The 22881-nt window shown below is 42.7% G+C and overlaps 1 protein-coding gene across 1 annotated transcript in view; it reads left to right on the top strand.

Moving 5' to 3' along the window:
- The window catches only part of LOC117537692 (disco-interacting protein 2 homolog C-like), a 48075-nt gene that overhangs the window by 3241 nt on the left and 21953 nt on the right, over positions 1–22881 (top strand). The window contains 27 exon segments of the mRNA XM_034203007.1: positions 960–1031; positions 2156–2259; positions 2921–2964; positions 2966–3045; positions 7467–7515; positions 7517–7767; positions 8162–8259; positions 8262–8286; positions 8786–8796; positions 8798–8824; positions 8826–8879; positions 8882–8942; positions 9861–9910; positions 9912–9972; positions 11128–11201; positions 11203–11326; positions 12611–12705; positions 14390–14470; positions 14472–14498; positions 15364–15487; positions 16665–16774; positions 17072–17174; positions 17697–17761; positions 18206–18299; positions 18549–18668; positions 20202–20316; positions 21199–21338. Of these exon segments, the coding sequence (XP_034058898.1) occupies positions 960–1031; positions 2156–2259; positions 2921–2964; positions 2966–3045; positions 7467–7515; positions 7517–7767; positions 8162–8259; positions 8262–8286; positions 8786–8796; positions 8798–8824; positions 8826–8879; positions 8882–8942; positions 9861–9910; positions 9912–9972; positions 11128–11201; positions 11203–11326; positions 12611–12705; positions 14390–14470; positions 14472–14498; positions 15364–15487; positions 16665–16774; positions 17072–17174; positions 17697–17761; positions 18206–18299; positions 18549–18668; positions 20202–20316; positions 21199–21338 (2259 nt within the window).

Here is a 22881-nt window from a genome sequence, read left to right as displayed (position 1 = left end):
GAGCAAACTTGGGGTTGAGTCTCATGCCCAAGGACACATCAACATGTTGACTGCAGAGGCTGGGGATCGAACCATCGGCCTCCTGATTGAAGCTCTCCTCCCTAAAGAAACGTACCCATTGTAATATCAGACCCCGAGCAGTGTTCCGCCAGACCAGGGCTGAGAGGGCGTCCACCCCGAGAACGTCACGTCGTGTCACGTGACTTGAATTTTGAATTGAGCCGTCCCTTAAATTATAGATACTATCTCTTTACGTAATTAGTGATGGGAATTCCAGCTCTTTTTAGTGAGCCGGATCATTTGGCTCGGCTCACTAAGAAGAGCAGTTCACGCGCGTGCTCCACTAGCACCCCCGTCAAGGCTCGCCGGCAGTACTCTTTCCGTCACAGGAACGCGCTCTGCTGGCGGCGAGAATAATCCCACCAGACTCCTTTGCCCTTCAACAGAGGGATGTCCTCGTCCTTTTTCCTTTTCCTCATTTCAAGCGATAAAAACTTGATCTTCCCTCGAATTATTTTTTTTTGGACGCCCTCGGCTCGAGTTCAGGGCGTCAAATTACGGCAAGACGCCCTCCTGGCGGAAACGCTGCTCCAGAGGCTTCAGGGGGCCAGCTAAAGTTGACTCTTGAAATCTTCATCGTTCTTTTTTTTTCTCATTTTCATTATCACATCATAATCCTTTCTGTTGTTTTATTTATGTTTCTCATGTTTTCATATCTTGAATTAACACTTTAGACGGAGACAATAAAAGACTGTGAGAGACAGAAGAGGCTGTGGGACATGAGACAAAGTGTCTCGCATTCAAACTGAGGGCCATGTGCTTATTGGCTGTCCAACAAGCCACCAGCACTCCCCTCCAAGTTAAAAATAATGTTTAATCCTGATAAAGTGAATCAAAATCAAAGCGGCCCCACAGCCGTCGCTGGCTCTCTCACTCTATCTATCTCTATCTGTTTGCAGGGGACATCACTCAGAAGGGTTATGAGAAGAAGCGGTCCAAACTGATCAGGGCATATTTTCCACATGCTGGAGGTAATTTAGCGACCTCTGACCTCCACAACACACAGATTAAATATTCATATACATCACTGCTAGGGTATCGATCTGGGAACATGACAAATACAGCTGCGAATGGAGTGGTGCAGGAATGAGTCAGCATTTTACTTCAAGTTTTGTCCTACAACATAAAAACTGTCAGTAAATAAATACCCTACTAGTGAAATTCTGAAACTTCTATATGTCATAAAAAGCCGGTAGCCAACAAGTGACTAAATAAGACTACTAAACGTCATCACGTCAATAACTAGCCGCCTTTAGCTTAGCCGCATTGACGTGATGTAGCATAACATTAGCTTTTTACTTCTAGCTATTTCATTTCAACTTTAAAAATCATAAAATGATGTAAATCTGTGGAGATTAGTTTGCTGAACTAAACGTTTAAGGCAAGGCAAGTTTATTTATTAGCACTTTTCAACACAAGGCAATTCAAAGTGCTTTACAAAAAATGAAAGAGATTAAGAAAATGGCATTTAAAATCAGTCATTAAAAAGAAAAGCTAATAAAATAAACATTAAAAGAAAAAAAGTATCATAAATGTGTGTTTGCCAGAGAGTTTATATTCTCAAATCCAATAGCTTTTTGCGGAGGGAGCCCGAGGGATGCTAACTTCCGGGTCGGCCTACAAAAAAAATGTCATCCCTGCACCACTCTATATACTCTACTCTATCGATTTAGTCTTCAGCTGCCGTCACTAGTACATGTAGGTTAAGACTCCCTCGAGCTCAGCCTGGGGCTCTCTGAACGTCCTGCCTCCACACACGCACGCATGCACGCACACACGCTTTTTCGTCCATTACACGGATGTATCTCCGGTTTCAGAATGGGTCACAAACTCCGAGGGGGGATATTCTGTCAGAGCAAAATACCACATTACTATAATTTAATTTGTTTACGTTATTTTTTTATTATTTTGTTTTATGATGTCAGAAAAATTATATTTTTCTGCCGATTCAAATCATCTCCATGTTTCTTTTTTTTCGCACTGGATTTATTGCTTTTGCGAAACGTGTATGTGCAATATCTCTGTGTGTGTCTGTGTATGTTGATATATATGTGTGTGTGTGTGTATCCGCCTGCTTGCCTGCTTGCCTCTGTAGGGATGGAGGGGCCCCTGTCTCACCGGGCCCCACTCGGCCCTCCGTCTGCTGCCCGTTTCCACCGGCGGCGGACCTCAGGCACCAGAGACGAGCGCTATCGATCAGGTACAGAGAACAACACGATACACTGCTGTTAATGTGCTCAATATTCTCTATATTAGTTATAGCACCTCCATTACGTTAGGGAATCCTTTGAGTCAAAATAAATGGAGACTTTTAGATCCCATTATAGTTCATGCAAAAAAAAACACTGGATCTAATTGAAAGCACTTTTTCTAATAAAAGTTCATAATGCAAGCAGAAATATTATATATTCAATATCAAGTCTTCCTATTAACTGCACTGATGTAAAGAGCTTTTTAACTGCCAACATCTCATCTTCAATAATTAAACATCGGGCTCTCTAATGGCCCTATCTGCTTTAATGTGATTCAAAATATATTTATACAAATTAAGCTACTCAATAAGAAATTCAAAAAGTGAAGCACTGCAAACTCATGCAGCTTCTTCCTATTGGCAGTTTAATGATATTATACTTATTATTGATTTCCACTTAGGTAACTATATTATATTGCACTGCAACTCATACATTGATATTTGACTCCTTCCATTAAAAGTATTTAAAATCCAATCCTATATTCAGATACAAAATCTCCTGTGAAGTTTGTGTGAGTGAATCTCTCTCTCTCTCTCTCTCTCTCTCTCTCTCTCTCTCTCTCTCTCTCTCTCTCTCTCTCTCTCTCTCTCATCTCTCTCTCTCCTCTCGACGTCCACACTGAGGCGGTGCAGGCCGTGCTGGCGCGACACGTGGAGGAAGGTTGCCGTGCCGATGCCTTCCAAACGACGCTCGCTGGTGGTGCAGACCTCCATGGACGCATACACACCTCCAGGTGAAGGACTCAAACAAACACCTGCACACATCTTCAGTTATTTAACACAACCTCCTGATGAGAACAGTTCTTGGAGAGAATTCATTAAAAGCAAACATTTTCATGTGACTTTGCATTTAAAAATGCTTGGAAAGCGCTGACACACACACACATTGGTTTTCTAGGCCAAACTGGGTTGCTCTAAGAATAAACGTGACCCCAGAGCGGCTGCCCAGTGCCCAGACAGGATTATATAGTAATGCTGTGTCTCTTTTAGGGCTGCAACAAACGACTAATTTGATAATCGATTAATCTATCGATTAATGAAACGATTAAGCGACTATTCGGACTATTATGCCTTGCACAATTTCTCAAACGCTCTTATTTAGCCATCGACTTTTAGATTTAGCTTGAGGTTAATATAATAAAGTATATCAAATCAAAATCAAATCAAAATCAAAAGGTTTTTTAGGCATGTGGAAACTAACAATGAAGACAATAAAGCGTCTTTGGGTTCAAGAAAAGCGCTATAGAAATACAATGTATTATTATTATTAAAGATGAATATTTGATTCAAAAATATATTATTATTAAACTAACAAATTGTGAACAGAATTAACATTGCTTTTTATTTAAATTAAATAATAATATTTCACATCAAAAGAAACAACAATGTTTTAACAAATCGTATTAAATAATGTGATGACAGAACTGTGAAACAGAATAGCTGAAACTTTAACAAACTAAATACTCAGTTTCCTCTAATCATTAACCCATGTTTGTATATGTAGTTAACTCCGTGTGTTGCTGCTAGCATACATAACACCTGACGTGGAAACGTTACTCGTGGATGGGGCTACAGAGCTGCTAGAAAGACGTGAACCCGGTTGCATTCCTCCGTCTGCATGCGGTGCACTTTTGATAAATGTTTAGACAAATTGCTCGTGTTACCCCGCCCTGACATGCTAAACTCTTATTGCACTTTTGGCAACGAGCATTGTCCACATCGAGACGGGTAAAGTTTAACCACACCTTGGAGCGCGTTCTCTCTCCGCCATCTCCTCCGTGTGTTGCTGCATGTAGCAGCTGCGTGTGTGTGTAAACCGCCCGCCCCCTCACACAGACGGGAGAGAGATCTCGTCTCGATTGGAAAGATGAAAATACACCATAGACGCATATTTTTGTCTTTTTGCATATTTGAAACGAGTTGGCGACACTAACCCCCCTGATCCCACTGGAAGCGTCTGCGCCGCGCTGCGACCTCCTCCTGCGTCCTAATCCCACCAGGCGCGTTTCAAAACGTTGCGGAAGCGGAGCGTCGTGTGTGCAGCCTCGCAGTTGTTGGTAACATTCCACTTCCTGCCTGCGCCGCGTCAAAAATAGGATTCATCCTATATTTTAGAAATTCCTTGCGCAAGGCTTCTGGGACGCTTCGAGCGTCTGCGCAGCGCGGCGCAGCGTGTCTGGTGGAATAGCACCCATTGACGAGAGTGGCCGCGATCGCTAAAAAACGCCGCACGCCGCAGCGCAACGCCGCAGACGCTCCTGGTGGGATTAGGTGAGACTGCAATATAATGTTTTTGTAGCAATAATACATGACATATTTTTTAAATGTCTCCAGTACCGATAAAAAGACCGATAACGTTGGAGCTTAACGGCGTGTAAAACACACGTGATGACGTCACCAACAAATCGACGACTGAATTAGTTGGCAACTAATTTGGTCATCGATTTTAATCGATTAAGTCGATTAGTTGTTGCACCCCTAGTCTCTTTCCTTCAGAGGAACACACTCACTTAAACTGCAAACATGCACATTTTCTGAAGCATGCCAACCCCACTGGCAGATTTACAGTAAAAAAACACAGCTGTAATGTTGCAGCCAGTAAACTACGTTAAATGTGACCATTAAAATAAATCAATCAATTGTACCTGAATGTAAAGCACCTCTTGGTACAGGCTAGTACAGATGACTGACAAGCCCAGAATACGACGAATAGAGTGCCACAGTGATGCGTCCTAAAACCCGGAAGCGAGTTAGCATTTCACCACTTCCGGTTCCTTCGCCAAAAAGCAACGCAATTTCTCCAGAGGGTTTTGGAAAAGAGCTGGAACTAAGGTCTGTGTTGACACACATTTAAGAGACGGATCACGTTTTGTTCTACGACATTAAATCCATCAGCAGTGACCCCTCTGGTGATTTCTGAAGAGTTGACGTGTCTGAAAAACGATGGTTGTTACCAAGTGGCTGAATAGGACTACAGAAGTTGTCGAGGCCGTTTTACGTCATTACGCGCCGAACACGTAAACACTCCTCTAGTTTGTTTGCCCTGTTCTGCTTGAAAGCAAGTCCTCCTGCAACTGTTCAAACAAACGCTTCAACTCGTACCATTTAGAATCTGTAGTGTTTTTGAATATGGATCTTAAGTTGGCGAGACGTTGAAGCAGCGACCCTGCTGTAGTTCCTTTATAGCGTAACGTTAGCATTTTGCTTCTGGCAACTAGATTATGCTTAAAAAATGATAAAAGTGGGATAGACATGTGGGGATTATCCGGCTGAACAAAACGTGATCTGTCTCTTAAGTGTGTCTCAACCACAGACCTGATTTCCAGCTATTTTCCAAAATCCTATGGAGAAATGTTATTGCTTTTTGGTCGAAGGAACCGGAAGGAGTTTACGTCCGGGTTTTAGGACGCGTCACTGCGGCACTCTATAGGAACTGGACAATGGGATGTAAAACGTTTTGAATCAGTCAGTAAGATAGAATGCTGTTCTACAGCTTAAATAACAAAACTTAAATACAACAAATCAAGTTAATACTATAATGTGAATCATGCAAAGCTTGCCTGAGAAATAAGTTTTGAGTTTAAAGATCTTAACACTTCAGACAGACTTTACCAGCAGCTTGGAGCCTGAGAGCTAAACGCTGACTCATTGCAGGTGAATTTGACCTTTACCTCAAATATATGAGCTCATTGGATTGAACATTAATCAAAGTTGATGTCACAAATTGGGATCTTGATTGAATTTTAATGAAGGAAATGTAATAATTTTCCTCACCGTTAATTTACTTTTTAACCTTTTGAGAAAGGAATTAAGTGAACCTGACGTTTCCCCAAAGGCTCACATGTAACGATCTAGAAAATATGGATGGAGAATAGTTAGTAAATCTGCCTCTGGTGATACTTATATTAATGATTGTATTCGACTGGACCCTCTACTGTAAAAAAGTAAATGAAAAGTAAACTGTTAAAAAAAAAATGCAGCTTCAAGACAGTTACACATAGTTTCTTGTGGCTTCTCTATGGAAGCTGATTTGTGATGTATTGTGTCTGCGAGTTCAAGAAACTGCTACTGCTTCACTTTGAACTATTGTTTCACTAAACTGTGTTTATCATTAAAAGACTCTCATGTGTGAGCGTGAGGGATTCTCTGATTAAATAACATCTTAAATCTCTCTCTGGATTTCCAAATGAGGCTTACAGTGCCAGTTTTAGCTCTGTGCTTACTAACACTGCAGAAGCATGTGCACACCAAAATCATTTAAATGTATATGTGATATGTGCAAAACAAGAGTTTTAAAACAAATTGCTATAAATAACTAACTATGTGCAGTTTTTTCAGAATTTAAAGTGGATGTCAGTTTTGTGTTATATTGCTTTCACTAGCCCGACACACACTCAACCGTTAACTAACGTGTTTATTTCAACAACAAAAAGAAGCAAAATCACTTTTACAAAATGTAATACAAGAGGAGCTTTCCTTCAAGTTGACATCATTGTTTGTTAAAGGTGGGGTAAGGTCATTCACGTCAGAAACACTTTTTGTTATATTCCATGGAATGCTCTTAACATCCGATAGCAATGAATACATAAATGCTTTGGACAATAAATACATAAAAATATGTAATCTGTGGAAGCCGTGGCGCTTAAAAAGCACGACCAATCATCTGCCTCGGCCCGTGGCAGATGATTGGATAGCCTACCTGCCTGTCAGCCTTCCATCTGTGCACAAAACTTATCTCGTGCCCTCCATTGGTCCATGTGCGCGTTCGTGTGTGTTGGAGGAGGGGCTCTGTAAGGAAGTCTGAAGGACTTGCGTACTTTCAAATTCTAGCGCACTCGAGCTGGTTTCTCCATTCTTACCTTCCCTACCTTTAAGTAGATTTTAAACGCTATAAACTAGCATCCATTTAGCTTAGCTTAGCATAAATACTGGAAACGGGTGGAAACAGCTAGCAGGTGCTTAAAAAAAGTATAACATAAAGAAATTCTACAGCTTATTCTTTAACATGTTACATAATCTGTATTAACAGCAGCGTGAACAAACGGAAAAAGGTTGTATTTTTATGGAAAACCAACGAGTGATATCGCTCCTCAGCAAGTGTGCTGTTTGTGTTGATGTTGTGTGAAGGTTTCTGTTAACACTCTGCCTCTCACAGGCCTGTCCCCCCTGTGCTCGGACTCGTCGTCGGGCTCAGAGGGAGAGGCGGGGCCCGGGGGACGACATGTCGGCCATGGAGCACTGGATGAGCCGCCCGTCACACTTAGGCCCCGCCCACTTTGGCTCCACCTCCTCCTCGTCCTCCTCCACGCAGAGCGGAGGTAGCGGCAACGCCGGGCGGCTGGCCGACTCGCTGGCGCACACACACATCTCGCACCTGAACGCACACACACATTGGGGCACACACACCCTGGGCCAGCTGCACCACCAGCAGAGCCACCTGTCCCAGTCCCACCATGGTACGACACACATTAAAAACTGAGACATTTACTGTAAATATATGACTTCTTTTACATTTTTTGTAATAATTCATGTAATAATTTGTTACTGAATTTAAAAAATGTTTTTCCCATACCTTCTCATACACATAACTATACATTTGGAAACTTGACTGAAAGCTCCTGCTTTCAATCAGTAATAATGATGAGGATTGTGAATCATTCAGACTTTTTATGCCAGCTTTTGGTACTTGGCAGTTTTCTCTACTTGCCAAGTACTTGGACACATCACAGTATGCAGATTTTCTCACTGTCTTTTTAGCCAGTAACAAACCTTCTGTTGCTTTTATTTTACCATCGCTTCAGTGCTAACCTTCGTATAACAGTCTAACCACACCTGCATGTGTGTATCCAGGTATCAGCCACCTGTCTCTGAAGAGGAAGGGGGCTCTGAGTGTGGCGGAGAACGGAGGATCACTGAGGAGATCCTGCGAGTTTGGATCTGACATGCTTGTGGCCCCCCGCCGCTGGAGTCAGACGGTACGGCCAGCACATGAGGGGAAAGGGATTATTCACCAACATACCAGTTAATAAAAAAAACAAGTTAAGGTGAAATGTTTGCAGGAAGACAGGTTCCTGTAGGTTAGAAGTGCACATTTATAATGTTGATTATCGGCAAAGTCAAAAACTACTGATAGATAAACAGATCATAAAGATTGAACAAAGATCTTAAGAGTTGTCTACACTCTGTTTTCTTTTGATTATCAAACATTGGAAGTTACTGATAAGCTTCTTATGATTAAATGATTTGGCTTCGATTTTATTTCTAAATATTATGTTGAACTGAAGGAATAGATAAAATGTCATCTGATTATGTGTGAAAATGCAAAAAAAAAAAAAAGATGCCTTATAATAATGATAAAACAAACTCCATCAGTAGAGTGATGAACACCGAGTCACCACTGGCTGTTCCTCTGTGTTTTGCATCTACCTCTCTCCATCTGCTGTCCTCACTCCCCCCCTCATGTCTCCCCTCCAGAGAACCACTCGGGCCCCCCCGGATGTGACGGGCTACTCCTGCGGACGCGTCCCACCCCCACCCCGAGCGCCACCACAATGTCCAACATGGGAACCCATCGCCAGGAACACGCAGAAGTACGGCAACGCAGAGCGCATGGAGACGGGCGATGGTAAGAGTCCCCGCGGCACCTCCCTCCCCCCCCCCCCCCCAAACCAGACCATAAGACACTGAAGTCGGGTAAAAATAGAAACTCTTCGTGAGGAGCAAATTGGACGGGCCGCCTTAGAGAACCACCACCAATGACAACCGGTCTGTTCATGTCACTCCCCTGGATGAACAGATTGGACTTTTTGTTTACTTTCATTGTTTTTTTATTTAAAGAAAGCTGACTTGTTCTTTTTCAGCGCGTGTTTCACTATCATTTCAAAGATAAAGTCCCAGGCCCGGCCAGTGCAACGTCAACTATTATAAGACATAAAAGGAAGTCAAAATATGTGGCAAGATTTACAATGTGCGAGTAAAACGGCAGGAATGAGTATACTGCTGTGAGATAGGATGAGATAAAACAAAATGTACTATCAAATACTGTACAGCAGAATATGTACATTTGTGGAAATTTGGAATGAACAAATGTACCGAATAAACAGTTTATTATTTTCATATGTGAGTGGTGAGTTCAGGAGTTCATTGCCTGTGGGATCAAATAGTTCCTGATCATGCAATCCCAGTTAGAAAATAACCACTTTTCTGCTTCTCTGTGTTTATTATTCAATTATTTCCCGTATATTTCACGACCCATCTGGAGATTCGAACCAGCGATTCCATCAGCAGTCACTATCTTACAAACTTACCGTGACACTTGAGGTTTAAAGGAATTATTTTTTGATACGATAACAAGGAGTGTCCTGCATCAGTGTAGAATTATCCAAAAACATTACCCCTACCTCATGTTTTATACAAAATATCAGACATTTTGTGCAGCGCTATAAAGTAGGAAAGATTGCAAATAAAACCAAATATAAAAACAAGATTATGAAAGAAAAAAGCTACAAAAACCAAATGTATGTGTGTGGGGTTTTTTACAGGTGTTCAGTCAGCAGTCGCGTGTCAGCTAAAATCCAGCAGCTTGTGAACACGCTGAAGGCAGCCTCGCAGACCTCCGCTGCGGGAGTTCTTTGTCGATGACTTTGATGAACTTCTCGAGGGTTAGAAACCGTCTTTGATTCTGTCTGTCTCATTTTCAGTTTTTCCAATCTTTCTTCATACTTTGGAGTCATGAGTGATAAAGATGGTTTCCTTTAGGTGTTCAGCTCCGCCTCCCCTCAGTCTGAAACAAGGGGGAGGGGTGAAACACCTGGAGACACAACACAGTGTGAAACAACGCTGCCCTCAACATCTTAGAAGAACAAAAAAGGACATTTTGTCTCTCTGTAATGTCAATAAGTACATTTACTCACTAAGTGGCGTACTTGTCTTATTTTGTGGTACTACGGGTTTCTTTTATGCTACATATAATTCTACTCCACTACAATTATGCATATTCTATTTCACTACATTCATCCATTAGCTTTAGTTGCCTAACACATTAAGATGCAAAGAACCTACAAAATATGATGTTTTATAAAACATGAAACTACATAACCTTTTATACAAGTAGGAATATTGTATTTATTATTTGTACATTATTCCTAAAGTGTCAGTGGTCTAAATAAAAAGTCCTAACGGCTTTTCATTTTGGTATTTAAGGGTCTCTTACTGTACATACCTACTTGCCTTCATATCTCTCTCACACGTATGTCAGTGTAAAGAATGATTTTCACCTAAAGATTCACATGGAAGAGATAAGAGGGAACAGATGATGAAACGCCTGGTTCATATAGAACACAAAGTTTCTTCTCCCAGTATTTTAATGTACATAGGATGCCAGATACTCCTGCAGATCATTATGTCTGATGTCTGCTTTGCATCTGGCTGCTTTTGCTGCTGTCTACTTGTGTTGAAAAAGTCAGATTTCCAGTGTGTTTTGTATTTATTTCACCACGTGTTGTGCTCACACAAGATAAAGCCTATATTAGTGGTTTTATTTTCTCTGGATCCACATTTTACTCCTTCCCCTCTGCTGCCTGTAAAGTCAAAATGAAAGCGAGTCAATGCTCCGTTCACACGTTGTACATTCCCACAGTATGTCTGTGTTAATAACAGGTTCTCCTAATTAACCATCAGCGGGTTTCTGAGTGTGATTACAGCTTCCTCACTCTGCTCTGGCTAAATGTTTCCATGTGGTGTTTTGACGAGCACACACACAGCGAGCAGTAAAAGGTTAGTGGGCTGACGGGGGGTCTCTGTCTCCTCGTCTCCAGTCCAGCAGTCGGACCCCAACCAGCCGCGGCCGGAGGGGGCGGAGATGATGGCGGTGCGGGGCGAGGCGCTGGGTGGTGGTCACCAACTGGCCTCCGTCCCTGGAGGCTGCGCTGCAACGCTGGGGGACCATCTCCCCCAAAGCCCCCTGCCTCACCAGCCTGGACACCGCGGGGAAGCCCCTCTACATCCTCACATATGGTAACGACACCCTCCTGTTGTTCCATCACTCATTACAATGATTCATTTGTGCGTTAGTATGATAAGACAGTTGAGTGTGTTGGTGATTTTAATCATTATTCTTGCACTCACTCCAAAGTTCTTAAAGATGGTTGGACTGTAAGAAAATATGAACTACAGTACACACACATTCAAAAGCAGTTAAACGTTTGAGGACCTTGTTTCCATTTGTTCTCTGGAATATAAGACCAACTATTTGCAATTATTTTGTGTGATATTTCTCTGCAAGCTATTTTCAATGTTTTTCCTTTACCCAAAAATTGCATTCACTGTGTGGCACAAGTCCATATTGGGATTTTGGTACATTTTCAATTAGTTCAGTCAGACAACTCACGTGTTTCTTAATATGTTTATTATAAGCAGCATATAGTTTGAGTTTGGCGTCTAGGCTTGGGCCTCATCACTCCACAGATTTACAAAGAACATTGAGCCTAAAGGTGGAAGCTGGGGTGGAGCTGGGGTGGTGGGGGGGCAGGCGAGTAGCAGCAAGGTGAAACACAGCAGCAGGAACATGAACGTAGCAATAGCAAGTGAACACAGCAGTGGCAGCATAGCGAGGCAGAGGCAGGAAGACCTGGCAGCTTAAATAGAGCGGCATGTTTAGGAGAATGTTTGGTTGGTTGTAAGAGGAACGAGGTGCGCCACGTGTTAATGTATCATTGGTGCTCGAGTTGACTGCCTGAACTAGCTCGCAGGCTTCGCCCCATTTGTGCAGCCCTACCAAAGACCAACACGTATTAGTAGGGATTAATATGGTCGTGGATCAGGCTTGGTGTCCCTTTACATTGTTTAATACTGTTATTGAAACCAAATCGATGCAGTTTTCTCTCTATCATTTCTATTTATTAACATAATACCTCTTAAATGCACCTGTGTTATCTTTCCTCGGTACAGAAAGCTGTGCAAGAGCTTTGACTCAAAAGGTACATGCTAAAATTACAGAAAAACAAGTTGTAAATCAGACTAGAATCTAAACAGCTGTTAACAGTTTCAGAGACTCTGTGGTCCGTATTGAAACCCAGCGCTAGTGTTTGGTAATAAAACCCACTCTCTAAATGTCAATAGCAACTTCTCCTGAACATTGAAAAGCGTCATCATCACATCACTCTTTTATTGACTGTATGTCCTCAGAATAGAAATCCAAGAACACACTCATTTTCTTTGAACTCCCCCCCCCCCCTCCTCTCTCACTTCCTTTCCCTCTCTCTCTCACACACCCTCACATCCTGTGTCCTCTCCCTGCAGGGAAGCTGTGGTCTCGCAGCATCAAGCTTGCCTACAACATCCTCCACAAACTGGGCAGCAAGCAGGAGCCCATGGTGCGACCGGGGGATCGGGTGAGTCACACTCCTCCCCCCCCCCCCTCTATGTGCAGGTTCCTCTGTAGATGCCAGTTTGTTTGTACAATATAGTTCAATTATAAAAACCTAGTAGCTTGTTACTTATTTTTGAATGAAATCTCCTTGCATTTGTCAACTTGAATTACACTGTATCCTTAAATCTTTTTGAAATGAATGTCTTATTTTAGGGAATAGTTTTATATATCTTTATAATATACTTAATTTTTTTATTTAGCCTTTATTTATACAGGTGTAGATCTCATTGAGACACAAGGTCTCATTTTCAAGAGAGACCTGTCAGTGGTAACACTACCACACAAAGTTACAGACAGACAGGACACTAAACACAGAGGCAACACTAAAATACAACATCGTAAAAAAAGTAGTCAATGAAATCCATACTGTCAGATATAGCAGGTGCAAACACCCACAGAGGATTTCTCCAGCTTTTTTAAAATGAGTTTAAAATCCGTGATGGGTATCAAAGTGGTCAGCTTAAGTTCCTGCTGAAGTGTGTTCCAGGTCGAGGGGGCAGAGTATGATATGGCTTTTTCCCCAAGCACCGTGCGGACTGAGGGGACGGACAGAGTGATGTCATTTTGAGATCGTAGTCTTAGCTGTACTGTTTGTGTGATATGTAAGTGGATATGTAGAGGGGCAGCAGTCCAAGCATAGCGGTATAGATGAGTTTGTACCAGTGCAGTGATCTGCGCATTGATAATGATGTCCAGTTGACTAAAGCGTACAGCGTGCAATGGTGTGTGAGGGGTTTACAGTTGGTTATGAACCTCAGAGCCCCATGGTAAACAGCGTCCAGCAGATGAAGGGAGTGAGCTGAGGCGTTCATGTACACAACATCCCCGTAGTCCAAGAGCGGCAAAAATGTGGCAGCTACAAGCCGTTTCCTCGCACTTGTGGAGACGCAGGCCTTATTTCTAAAAAAGAATCCCAGTTCTAATTTCAATTTCCTTAAAAGATTGTCAATATGTGGTTTGAAGCAGAGATTTTCATCTATAGTGATGCCTAAGTATCTGTAGGTGTTAACAGCTTCAATGGGGTTATGCTGTGCAGACATGATGCAGGGAAGAACAGTTGGTAACTTTTTCTTATTGGAAAACAACATGACTTTTGTCTTATCTGAATTTAACACCAACCTAAGGTGGAACAGATGTGACTGAAAAGTGTCAAAAGCAGACTGCAGACGTTCAAATGCAAGCGCAACAGTGCTAGCACAACAGTACACAACAGTATCATCTGCATATAGATGTGCAGACGCATCCATACTTTGACCCACATCATTTATATAAATAGTAAAAAGGGTCGGTCCCAAGACCGAACCTTGAGGAACGCCTCTGGGCACATTAAGAAAGCTTGAGGAGAGACCGCTGAATTTTACACATTGCTTGCGATTTGAAAGTTAATTAATTAATTGTATCCTTGCTGAAACTAAAGAGTGATTCCACTTGCACACAGAGGATGGAATTACCTACAATTAATATACAAGCTCCTTCATCTTATTATTTATTGTTTATGAATTTGTCTTTGACCAGATCATTAGTCATCTCACAATTAAATGATCCCTAGCTGTATCTACAAAAGACTAGTCAACATTTTTCCCTCTTGATTCCTCACCCTGAGCTGTGCAGCATCTCTAACCCCATCCTCTGGCCCCCTCTCTCCAGGTGCGCTGGTGTTCCCTAACAACGACCCTGTGGCCTTCATGGTGGCTTTCTACGGCTGTCTGCTGGCGGAGGTGGTCCCTGTTTCCTATCGAAGTCCCCCTAAGTCGCAAGGTAGGTTATGAAATGTGGTTTACACCTGGCTTTGCTGCTCAACAAATCAAGCGCTCCATAGCTTATCTATAGCTGCTATCCCTTTGCTTTAGTTTGACACCACCACAGGATTAGTTTCTCTACGGGAGGTCAGGTAATTAGTTTTATACAGCGCCACCGTGTAATGTTAATCCTCTCTGCCACGGCCACGTCTGTTTTTCACCCCGACGCCCAGGAACTCCAAACTCCTGCTGCGTTTCATCTCAGCTGTGTTTGTGTGGACATCTCGGCGATACTGTTGAAACAATGATTGGGATGTGCTAGCAGCAAGTAGAGAAAGTAATCCTGTCTGAGGAGAGAGACGTGTCAGAAAGCCAACAAGTTTGACAAGCCGGAGACGAGCCCTCCTGCTGCCCTGCCATCACAGAAACACTCTGCAATCAGCGAGCGACAACTGAGATCCGTCGCCTCCAGAGACCATCATGTCTGCTTTAACAAAACACTTCCTGAAAACAAAATGCATGTTCTTTTAACTGCCACTTGTACTACTTTATATTATCTCAGATGTTATTGCTCGTCTCTGCAGCAGCCCAAACAGCGTAGGGTCGCTCTCTCAAACCCCCTTCCCCCCATCCTGCATTTGTGCTGCAGGATTTTCCATAAAATGTGGAGTTTGAGCATGAGGAGAGTGCAGCAGCAGTGCAGCAGACAGCACCTGCGCCGTGTGAGACACATTGGACACATTTGTGGAAGGAGATGAGACACCACAGTGCAATATGGCCTCCAGTCCAGTCATCCCTACATCTGCATCTAAACTAGGGCAGAATTCATGCTATATTTCCGTCACTGTTTACTCCCCCCCTCCCCTTCCTTTATCATCCAATAGGACGCTGGCAGTCAGCAGATTGGATTCCTGTTGGGCAGCTGTGGCGTTACCGTGGCGCTGACCAGTGACGCCTGCCATAAGGGGCTGCCCAAGAGCGCGACAGGAGAGATCCCACAGTTCAAAGGTGAGAGGACACTCATCAGTCATCGCTGGACTATAAGGGGGGGGGGGGGCTTTCTCAGCGCCCTTAATGAGAATACAGGGAGTAGAGACTGGGTTTTAATTTAGCAAATATATTTATTATTTGAAGTATTAAAAAAAATCCTGCTGCATTAATATGTATGTTTAACGTTGTGCTCATCATAACTCCTTTATATCCTGTTGGGTAGTTTAATCTACAGCAGTGCATCACATTCCATAAGATCATCATATGTTTGTAGTCTAGACGATATACGGTGAGAACTCAGTGTCTCCAATATATTTTCTTTAGTCATTACCCACTGATCAAAGAGTAATAGTTCAGCTTCAGCTTGTTTTCTTTCAACACAACAGAACACTCCAAGTAGGGAATGAGTCCTTACCCCAAGTGAAGGAGTTCAAGTATCTCGGGGTCTTGTTCTCGAGTGAGGGAACAATGGAGCGTGAGATGGGCCGGAGAATCGGAGCAGCGGGAGCGGTACTGCAGTCGCTTTACCGCACCGTTGTGACGAAAAGGGAGCTGAGCCAGAAGGCAAAGCTCTCTGTCTACCGGGTCATTTTCATTCCTACCCTCACCTATTGTCATGAAGGATGGGTCATGACCGAAAGAACAAGATCGCGGATACAAGCGGCCGAGATGGGTTTTCTCCGCAGGGTGGCTGGTGTCTCCCTTAGGGATAAGGTGAGAAGTTCGGTCATCAGGGAGGGACTCGGAGTTGAGCCGCTCCTCCTTCGCGTCGAAAGGAGCCAGTTGAGGTGGTTCGGGCACCTAGTTAGGATGCCACCTGGGCGCCTCCCTAGGGAGGTGTTCCAGGCACGTCCAGCTGGGAAGAGACCAAGGGGTAGACCTAGGACCAGGTGGAGGGATTATATCTCTTCGCTGGCCTGGGAGCACCTTGGGATCCCCCAGTCAGAGCTGGTTGATGTCGCCAGGGAAAGGAAAGTTTGGGGCTCTCTGCTGGAACTGCTAGCTCCGCGACCCGACCACGGATAAGCGGGAGAAGATGGATGGATGGACAGAACACACCGTCCAGTTTATCACAAGCATTAGAAATCGTTTAACGGGACAGACTAAAACATTTAGTTTATGATTTTGTCCCTTGGGTAAAAAGGCTGTTTCTGGTACATTAACTTTTCTTGACACCTCTCTCTCTGTCCTGCAGGTTGGCCTAAGTTACTCTGGTTTGTAACCGAGTCGAAGCACCTTTCCAAACCTCCCAGAGACTGGTTCCCTCACATCAAAGATGCAAACAACGACACAGCTTACATAGAGGTGAGCTAACAGGCACACACACACACACACACACACACACACACACACACACACACACACACACACACATAATGATGAAGCATTTTATTACTGTGGACACTGCAGCAGAAGCTGGACCTCAGCATGTTGAACTGACTTTCTTCATGTCACACACACTGCTTGGTACTACTTCTGTTCTGCTTGAGATTTAATAACATATAATGAATGCACTTCATTAATAATGTGAATAAGTATGTATTAATAATATAGAAAAGTATTTGATCTATTTCCCTAATCCGCCCGTTGTTTTTCTCTCAGTATAAAACCTGTAAGGACGGCAGCGTGTTGGGAGTCACGGTGACGAGGATCGCTCTGCTCGCACACTGCCAGGCTCTCACACAGTGCTGCTGCTACACTGAAGGTAGGCACACACCACACACACACACAACACACACACACACACACACACACACACACACAAACACCAACACACACACAACACACACACACACACACACACAACACACACACAACACACACACACACACACACATACACACACACGCATACACACACACACAAACACACACACACGCACACACACACACACACAGACACACATACACAAACACACACACGCATACACACGCACACACACACAACACAAACACACACACACACATGCACAGACACGCACACATACACATACACACGCACACGTACCCACACACACACACACACACCACATGCATACGACACGCACACATACACATACACACAGCATACACGTACACACACATACGCACACACACACACAACACATACGCACACACACACACACACACACACACACAACCACACACATACACACACCAAACACCGATTCAGCCTCCAGGCCGCAATATAGTACCAACACGCTGCTCTCCTCCCTCTCTGTCTGCAGCGGAGACCATAGTGAACGTTCTGGACTTCAAGAAGGATGTGGGCCTGTGGCACGGCATCCTGACGGTAAGACCGGCCCACAGAGGTCAGGCTGCACGACCTTCATTAGCTGTAGAATTGAACCTTTAACAGGGCGGAAAATAAATGAAGGCGAAAGAGAACATATAACTGAATTGAAAAGAACATTTGTAAAAAGGTTAGTGAATGCTGCCAATGTTAGTTCTTAGCAAGAAAGATAGTTGGGATGTGAAAATAAATAAATGCAATTTATAAAAATACTTAAAACTAATATTAATTCATTATTAATAGTTAAAACTACTATCAACTAATTATTAAAACTATTTTTAATGACTAATTTACTGAAAACTATTATAAATTGATAATAGCCTATTTCAAGCCTATTTCAATCCGACATAAAAAAATCATCAGTTTCTTATAAATAATTGTTATAACTAAAACTATACTTTATCGGCCGAGTGTTAAATGTGTCATAATGTGTGTGTGTTGCAGAGTGTGATGAACATGATGCACGTCATCAGTATCCCGTACGCTCTGATGAAGGTCAACCCTCTGTCCTGGATCCAGAAGGTCTGCCAGTACAAAGGTCAGACACACTCCACCTGACGTCAATTCAGCTCCACTCACCTGTCCGTCAAACAGATTAAATGCTAATGTTCTGTGTGTGTGTGTGTGGTGTGTGTGTGTGTGTGTGTGTGTGTGTGTGTGTGTGTGTGTGTGTGTGTGTGTGTGTGTGTGTGTGTGTGTGTGTGTGTGTGTGTGTGTGTGTGTGTGTGTGTGTGTGTGTGGGTGTGTGTGTGTGTGTGTGTGTGTGTGTGTGTGTGTCCACATGCAGCTAAGGTAGCATGTGTGAAGTCCAGAGACATGCACTGGGCTCTGGTGGCCCACAAAGACCAGAAGGACATCAACCTGAGCTCGCTGCGCATGCTGCTGGTGGCCGATGGATCCAACCCCTGTAAGGTCACACACAGCGGCGCGTTCGCTAACGGGGAGTTTAGAGAGGAGCGTTTGAGATAGAGAATGTCAGGGGAACGGATAAAGTCTCTCGGGACGTCAGGAAACTGGGTCACTCAGCAGAAATAGAGCAGGGTGTGTCCACGCCTCACATACAATAAATGGCTGAAATATGACAGTAAGAAACCAGGGAAATTTATACAATTCTAGAAGTAGAAGCATTTGGTACATCTAATAGTAAGTGAAGTATTAATACATTGGGAAAAAAGAAATGATAGCAGTGGTGTTAAAGTCTAAAATTGCATATTGTTAATAATTCAGTATCAGCTTGCAGAGACATGAACATTTTTCATGCTCCCCCCTTGGTGCCCTTTCAATGCACGGCGATATCAGATCCACATGTTAGACGGCCCATTTTTAATATCAAGAAACCTTATTTAAAAATGTATTTAACCAGGAAGACCTCACTGATATGAATCTCCTTTTTAATGCAGCAGAAACATCTTATGGAGAGGCGAAGTCCCGCCCATCTACTTCCGACCCATCGGACCTTATTTCGGAAAAATTATGCATTGAAGTCGATGGAGAGAGAAAACGTATCTTTCGATCCCGTTTGAATTGTGCCACGAATTACACATATGATGTTTGTCAATTTAACAAATCATTTCCATGTCAAAAAAGTCACAGTTTGTCGTAAAACTGTTGAAATATAAGACTATGAAAAATACGCAACTAGAAAGACTACAAATCCCGGTCCCGCATGCTGGCTCTTACGGAACCGACTAACTCCCCTTGTGTGTGTGCACAGTTCTCAACATGCCCAGACTTGGAGTGATTTTCACCTCTTTTAATACTTTTCGCCTCATTCTGAAAGAAAGAAGTTAAATGTTCCAACGTGACGGCCGTCTTGGTGTGTGGTGCGAGACGGGAGATGTAGGTCATTGAGCGGTTTCACACAAAACAAAAGTGTTACTTCACAGTTTTACGACACATTTTAATTTTTTTGAATTGCAAAATTATCTTTTAAATTGACAAACATCATATGTGTAATTCGTGGCACAGTTCAAACGGGATCGAAAGATAATCTTTCTCTCTCCATTGACTTCAATACATAATTTTTCCGAAATAAGGTCCCATGGAGCTCGCCCGGAAAGGGAGGGACTTCGCCTCTCTATGATGTCAGGATCAGAGGGAACAATTGACTACATTTAGCTGATAATACTTTTGTACTTTCATTTGACATCAGCCAATATGCTTCCATCACTGCCAATTAGATTTTTCCAAATTGTTCCTTCCTTATGTTCAGATTGCTAAGTGCGCTGGGAACATGATATAACAATCTCATCAGTAAAACATTTAAAGCATCGGTACCAAACGGTCCGTTGAGCGGTTTGTAATGTCGTCAGGGAGTCTTTACATTTGATTAAACAGCTTTTTAGAAGCTCACCTAATGGTTGTTTGATTTCTAGTTTCACGTTAGGAGTAAACACCTGAAATAAAAAACATTTCTGACGTTTTTGTTTCTGATTGTCAGGGTCCATCTCCTCCTGCGACGCCTTCCTCAACGTCTTTCAGACTAAAGGGCTGAGAGCCGACGTCATCTGTCCCTGCGCCAGCTCCCCCGAGGCCCTGACCGTGGCCATCAGGAGGTACACACACACACACACACACACACACACACACACACACACACACACACACTCACACACACACATATGCTCTCATATGCTCTCATCCCTGCTTGGATTATGCAAACATGCGCACGCATACACAGAAGCACAAATATGCAAACAGACACACACACACACACACACACCTTCACATATGCAAACACACATCCACAGAGAGTACAATCTGCTAACACATAATCACATGCAGTATGTAAATTCACTGAAGGAAGTGAAGTGAAGTTGTTTCCCTCCCTAACACACACAGGAAGTAACAGAAGAGTCTTTCTGCAGATGCTATAACTTATCAAACAAACACAGATCACAAATCTGATTTTAAAGTTTAAAGACCATATTTAATTTGATTAGGAATAGTTCCCAAAACAAATATAACCTTTATATAGTACATACCTCCCAGTAAATAAGAAAGCATTCGTTTGCCTTATTTCTCCAGTGCCCAGCATACCTTAACTCTTTCTGGCCCCGTAGACAGCAAAGGGCGGTGAGTACTTCATGAACTTTATATTGTTGTGGCGTGAACTATTTTTTAGAAATTGTTGTAAAGATGTGAATAAATGGCTGCCTGGAATGCAAGATAAACATCATTCATAAGATTAACATCTGTTGGAATCTTCATTCATCACGCTAGATTTTCATTCATTTGTTTTTTTAAAGAATTACCCAAATACAAATGAACATTTATGCATCATCACTCATCAGTCTGAAAATCACACTGCTCAGGCAGAGGATAAAGCTTAAAGGAACCAATGTGTACCTACTAAATAGCCTGTATTTTAACCCCTGTTATGTGTGTGTGTGTGTGTGTGTGTGTGTGTGTGTGTGTGTGTTTGTGTTTGTGTTCAGGCCGGTGGAGGACAGCAGCCAGCCTCCGGGCCGAGGGGTCCTCTCCATGCAGGGTCTGACCTACGGGGTGGTGAGGGTGGACACAGAGGAGCGCCTCTCCGTGCTCACCGTGCAGGACGTGGGCACTGTCACACCAGGAGGTGCGTGTCTGTTTGTGTGTCTTAATCAGGCTTATGTGTTCTTTAAATCCATGCCCACTTGTTCCTTAAAGATTTAAACGGCCGGCCCTCAGTGTTGTCATTAAAAATCGTTAAATTAGTTTTAAGGGCGTTGTAAATGCGCGGCCTCTCCTTTACATCAATGTCCAATTTTCTCGGAGTGTTCTGTCTCCGAATGGCTGAGCGAGTTAAGTGGGTTCAACTTTTTATTTTAACTTCAAACGCCTGAAAAAATAAATCGGCAAAGACGGGAGAGAGTGTTCAATATGGCTGCAGTCCATTCTCATCAACTGAGTTTCCCTCCGGAGACAAAGTCACACGGATAGTTTAACAAGGTAACGCAGAACATAAAAATGCTTTCAGGACATTATACATCATCCGCTCAGGCCGTTAGGAAGGATCCACAGACACCACTGACGTTATTACTTGGCTGACCCAAATAAACCTGTTTAATAAGGACCCCAACCAGAGATTGATTTCTTTATTGATGAGTTCAGAGATTATGTTTTTAATAACTTGCAAAGTTTTAAAAGTAATTTGAAATATTTATTTTAGTGCTATAAAAGTCAAAGTTACAAAGTTTCTATTTTGCAAGCTTGAACCAGTGTGTTTCCCAACATGTAGCTGACATATCATGAGCTTAAAGTTGTTAATAATTAATACAAATACTGCTGGGGATCTTTAACTTTGCATATTTAGCCACAAACTGTTATCATAGCATTTAACACTTTCTTGCCAATGCTTATTTCACTGCCTTAAACATAACATCGATGATCTCTCCTCCACACTCACACCACCTAGTGTCTAACTGCAGCAACTGCACCCACTGCAACACCACTTATAAATTAAAGGCAGGATTGAAAATCTCTAAACTCTTTCAGACCCTCAGTAATAATCTTGTTTGGGAGGTTCTCTTCCATTCGCCTAAAAAAATGTATGTAAAATCGAGAGTTTTATTTTCAATATTGATCTTAAACTTGTTAAACCCCAACAGATACAGTAAAGTTATAGCACTCTCATCATCAGAATAATACTACCTCTTCATATAATATATTGTCTGAGTGTTAATACTATAAAATTACTATTAATGTTGTAGCCATACTTGATATGCTAATCTAATAAAAGTCAAATGTACAATATTTAACTCTGAATTGAAGTGTAGTAAAAATATAAAGTGGAAAAATACTCTTTATTAGTACATTACTTGAGTAGATGTAGTTTGTTACTTTCCACAACAAGGCCAGTCTGGCACCTTGATACTGTATTGTTAATATTCAACTGGCACCATCTCCTGTTTAGATATTCTCTACCTAACCCACTTCCTGCTGTAGTCTGGTTTTGGGTCGACGCGGACGTAGGTAGACGTCCTAACTGGGTCAGAACAACCTACTTTAGCCAGTTAAGCCCCATGCCCCTGGTACCGGGGGAAAAACGCAACATCTTGCAAGAAACAGCGTCAGAGGGCTTCTTAACATTTAACAAACTATGAATGTGTCATACCCACTTAACGGGAAGAAACTCAGCT

Source organism: Gymnodraco acuticeps, unplaced genomic scaffold (assembly GCF_902827175.1).
Source record: "Gymnodraco acuticeps unplaced genomic scaffold, fGymAcu1.1, whole genome shotgun sequence".
In the NCBI taxonomy this organism is placed as follows: Eukaryota; Metazoa; Chordata; class Actinopteri; order Perciformes; family Bathydraconidae; genus Gymnodraco; species Gymnodraco acuticeps.
Note: the sequence above shows the minus strand (reverse complement) of the source record. Positions and strands in the feature narration are given on the sequence as shown.